Source organism: Pinus tabuliformis, chromosome Q (genome assembly GCF_031772625.1).
Source record: "Pinus tabuliformis cultivar Carrire ecotype Pingquan chromosome Q, CPIR1, whole genome shotgun sequence".
Taxonomy (NCBI): Eukaryota; Viridiplantae; Streptophyta; class Pinopsida; order Pinales; family Pinaceae; genus Pinus; species Pinus tabuliformis.
In genome coordinates this window covers 376,601,605-376,606,445 of record NC_142296.1, presented here as the reverse complement: position 1 = coordinate 376,606,445, position 4,841 = coordinate 376,601,605, and the positions used below count along the sequence as shown (strand labels likewise).

Below are 4,841 nucleotides of genomic sequence, written 5' to 3'. Positions count from 1 at the left end.
CAAAATTATAATATAACAAATTTTATTTTATTATTTTTATTTCTTCAAACTTTTTATTGTTAATTCAACTAAAATTTAATTGTTTACACTTATTTATGGACAGTACAATATCGCTCCATACTAGGCTTTGTATTACATGTAATGTTTTATTATTTTTTAATTGATGTGACATATAAATGTTAAATTTTTATGTTTATGTTTACAAACATTTAAGCCTACATATTTCCCCCTATACTATGTTTTAGAGCATCTCTCTATACAATAACAAAATTTGCCACTGTTGAATAATTCCACAATAGCAAACATTTAATTTGTTTTCACAAAACCAAAATCTTGGCTTCTACCCCTTCCACTTGAACCGTCATCAAAGAAGCTTTGGAAATCAAATACCACCTTAACAACTTTAATTGTGAAAATGAATATATGTTAAACCACGCTTAAAAATCCACCATGATTTTTTTTTTCCAATAAACCTATTCCACTCGAACCGTCATAAAAAAGCTTCAGAAATCAAATACGACCCTAACAACTTTAATTGCGAAAATAAAGATAAATTAAATCACTCTTAAAAGTCAACTATCTATTTTTTTTATCCAATAAACCTAATCCCATTGTCAGTCTTAATCATCTTGAATACCTTGTTCTCCTACGTTCTCCTTCCGTTTCATTGTTTCCCGATCTTCTTTGTTACTTGATTCCCTTGTTTCCCTTGATTAGCTCATACTTTTGGGCAAAGACAATATATTACTCTTACATTTCCATTGGCCACGTTAGGAAAACAATCCAAAAGGTTAAGTATGTGTTCCCATTAATACTAGCTGAGAAAGAGTATACCTTTTTTTCAGGAAGAAAAAGCATGATATATTATATGAGGAATATAAAGAGGCGTATATATACAACCGATTTCTGAAAGAGACCCAAGGGATCATAGAAATCAAAAGACATGGATCATATCCCAAAAGCTAACCCCTGCCAGGATATTGACAGATAAGAGACTAAATCCATCACCACAGATATGATAAGTCATGTGCAGATCGTCCAGCAACAAGATTCCTTCATTTTTGGACAAAAAGTTATCATAGGAGGAGACTTCCGTGAGGAATAAAACAGATACAGCATCATATAAAACTTCCACGAGGAGACTTCTGCGAGGAATAAGAATAGATACAGCATCATATGAAACAAAAAACGAAAGTGAAAACCTGAGTGAATGCTTGCAAAACTAGAGATCAGGAAGAGAAAATTCCTGGATAGGAAAAATATTCCCTTCAGATGAAACCTGCAAAAACCAAGGACCCGGTGCAGCATGAAGACCCTCTTTTGACAGCGAATCAGCCTGCTGATTTAGATTCCTGCTGATATGATGAATGGAGCCGCCTTCCAAGCTCCCCCAGTATAAACTGATCCTATCCATCCACCCTAACAGGTGCGGCATGGAAATATGATTTTTCCGGGAGACGAAGTCCACCATCACCTTTGAATCTCCAAAAACTGAGACATCCTGTATGTTTAGAAAGAGGCAAAATTTTAGAAGGCCAGCGAGGGCCATCGCCTCAGCTTTGTTGTTGGTGCCTCTCCCACCATTCCAGTGGATGAGGAACTGATTGTTTTCATTTACCATAATTATAACACCACAACCACAGGAGCCACTCTGTTCAGCTCCATCAAAGAACGCCCTAGGATAAATTGAAGGATCCATAGAAAGGTCTTTGCATGCGCCCTTTTTTTGCTTGAGAGACTTTTGCGGGAGAGCTTCATATAGAGAAACAATGTTGAAAAAGATTTCCAGGAAAGGGGATTTGCAGCCATTAAAAATAGAGTTGTTTCGCCACTTCCATATACTCCACAGAGCGATAATGAATATTGTTCTCCATGATTCCTTTTGCTCACTGCACCAGAGGAGCGCTTCAATGATTGAAGCGTGGATGTTGTGCTGAATTCCATAATGATTCTCCAATGCATGCCATAATTGTTGGGTACTTTTGCATTTTAAGAATAAATGTTCGTTGTTTTCCTCCTCTGATCTGCAAATAGGACATAAGCCGGGACCATGCCATCCCCTCTTCTTTAGGTTTTCCCAGGATAGATTCTTGTTATGAAAGGAGAGCCAGGCAAAGAAAATCATTTTGGGCGGGCAATCTGCCTTCCAAAAAATGCAAGGAAAGATAGGATTGAGAGAGGGCTGCTTAAGACCAATTAAATTCAGATATACATCTTTGACTCGAACATTATTCAATCCTTTCGAATTTTTCCAAGTGAGACTGTCAGATTCAGCAGAGCGAAAAAAGCCGCAGTTCCTTAGGCACGTCCTGATGTGTTCCCATTGAAGAGCGATCAGACCATGCATGTCCAGAGTTCCAGCATCTTTCCACAGTGGAATAGATCCCTGCCATTCCGCAATCAAACTGTCCCAAAAGAAAAGACCCCGTCTATGAAAGAAATTTAATAAAGATACAGGCACATTGATCTCCTCGACGCCGCTCAGGAATTGGTCTTTCCCGATAAGGATCTTGTTGCCAGATTGGAAACGCCAAATTAAGTTCTTCAAAAAATAATTTTCAATTTTACGAAAGCTGAGCCATATTGAAGAACCATACGGGGCACCGATCCTTCCCTCCCTGAACCAAAAAGATAGGTCCTTCCTGCCTAAATATTTCTTCTGAATAATGGAACTCCATGATCCTTCTCCGTGAATCGCTCTCCACAATGACTTGCATAGGAGAGCCTTCCCGAAAGTGCGCATGTCGAGCAAACCCCACCCACCCATACTCTTTGGCAGCGAGATACTAGACAGTTTTGAGAGATGGTATTTCTTTCTTCCCGCTTGACCGCCCCAAATAAAATTCGTTGTAAGCTTATTCATACTTTGAATTATACTCACAGGGAGAAAATATAAATGTGCCCAATAAACCGCGAGCTGGTTCAGTACTGATTGCGCCAAGATCACTCTTCCTGCCAGAGTTAGACATCTAAATTCCCAAGCTGAAATCTTCCTGTAGTATCTGTCTGATATCCAATTCCAATCTGCCTTTGAGTAACCATTTGCTTTTATCTGAAAACCCAAATATTTAATACCAAGACTAATGGATTGCGCTTTAATTCCAAAAAGGCTAGCCAGCCATTCAACTTCAACCGGATTGGAGTCATTGTGGAAAATAGTTGACTTGACATAGTTTATTTGCAATCCTGTAGCCATTTGAAATTTTTTTAGGATTTCATAGAAGCAAATCCAGGTGAACCTGCAAAACATTCTGAATAGAATAATATCATCAACAAATAAATTGTGAGAGATTGAAATATTTCTGCAAATTTTCAGGGGGCGGCATTTGTTCTCCATGACAGCCTTGTTGATATGAAGGCTAAGTGTGTTCATAGCCAGGATAAACAAGAGCGGCGCAAGGGGACATCCTTGGCGAAGGCCTCTGGCCATGCGGAAAAAAGGAGATGGAATCCCGTTAATGATAATCGCATAGTCCACCCTTTCTACGCATGCCATGATCCAGTTAATCATGCTTGCTCTTAGACCAATCTTTGCGAGCAGGCACCTAGTGAAGCCCCAATCAAGGCAATCGTATGCCTTGCAGAGATCGATTTTGAGAATAACCGCATCACTTTTTTTGGAGTGTATAGCAAATAGGCCTTCCTGTGTACTTGCGACTGCATCTAGTATATTTCTTCCCTTTAGAAAGGCGTGCTGATCCTTTGATAGGTATTTTGAAAAGGTTCCTTTTATTCTTTCAGCTATGATCTTCGATATAATTTTGAAAGAGATATTACAAAGTGAGATCGGTCTATAGTCCTTGAAGGATTCCACATCTCCTTTTTTAGGAATGAGAGCTATGTTAGTGGAAGAAGTTCTTTGATTGATGCTGCCTGACATCCTGGATCCTTCCACCATCCTCAACAGGTCTGATTTTATGAGATCAAAAAAGTGAATGAAAAATTCTATCGTCCAACCGTCAGGACCCGGACACTTGTCCCTTTTAAAAGATTTCATTGTTCTCAGCAGCTCCTCCTCGGATACCGGCTGGAAGATTTGGTCATTTAGATCATCATCAAACATCTGAGGAAACACTTCAATGCCCCACAAAATATCCTGAAATTTGCATTCTTCAGACCTTTTGTACTGGTTCTCAAAATATTTCATCGCCTCATTTGAAATGTCCTGTTGGGAATATAGAAACCCTCCTCTCCCATCACTGATTTTCCATATAGAATTTTTTTCGCGTCTGGAGCTGGCGAAATTATGAAAGAATTTTGAATTCCTATCCCCTTCCTTCAACCAGATCGCTCTGCTCTTTAACCTCCAGAAAGATTCTTCCTGTTCTAAAATTTTCGATTTTTCCTTTTGCAGCTCCTTTATCCGGCATCTTATATTAAACGGTAGCATGTTTGAAGCCATGGAATCCGCAATGCTATCCAATTCCATTTGAATCTCCCGGAGCTCCTTTCTGTTGGCTTGTCTCTTTTTGTACTGCCACTCCTTTACCACCTTTCGGATGGCCTCCATTTTGTCCCTGAAAGTCATTAGAAGTGGAAAAACTTCGGGAGACGACATCTCAGACCAAGATTTTGAAATGATATCATTAAACTCCGGGTCTTCTAAACATGTCCTGTTGAATTTAAAAGAGTAACCTTTTCTAAACCCCTTTCCCCTCCATCCAAGCATAATCGGTCTATGATCAGAAATAAAGACATTCTCGATTGATGAAAAAGGCATGCCTAAATTGTCAATTAGACTAGCATGAAGTATAAATCTGTCAATTCTCTTGGCAATATAAGCTTTCTCGGCCCTTCCATTTTCCCACATTGGGAGCAGTTTGAGAGGGGGATGTCAACAA

At 39.1% G+C, this 4,841-nt stretch overlaps 1 protein-coding gene across 1 annotated transcript; it reads right to left on the bottom strand.

The window, feature by feature from the left end:
• Positions 1–934: 934 nt before the first annotated feature.
• Positions 935–4,558, bottom strand: LOC149219737 (uncharacterized). Its single transcript, XM_089386900.1, has 2 exons — positions 1,290–4,558; positions 935–1,202 (listed from the first exon to the last, which is right to left on the bottom strand). Exons 1-2 carry the CDS (start codon positions 4,556–4,558, stop codon positions 935–937), a joined length of 3,537 nt encoding a protein of 1,178 aa, XP_089243026.1.
• Between the last annotated feature and the right edge of the window lie 283 nt (positions 4,559–4,841).

What these genes read in the sequence shown, in the direction of transcription:
- LOC149219737 (XM_089386900.1), bottom strand. Translation starts at nt 4,558, where the DNA reads ATGTCGTCTCCCGAAGTTTTTCCACTTCTAATGACTTTCAGGGACAAA. An exon ending in CATGCTGCACCGGGTCCTTG is followed by an intron (nt 1,203 to 1,289) that starts GTTTTTGCAGGT and finishes GCATTCACTCAG; the next exon opens with GTTTTCACTTTCGTTTTTTG.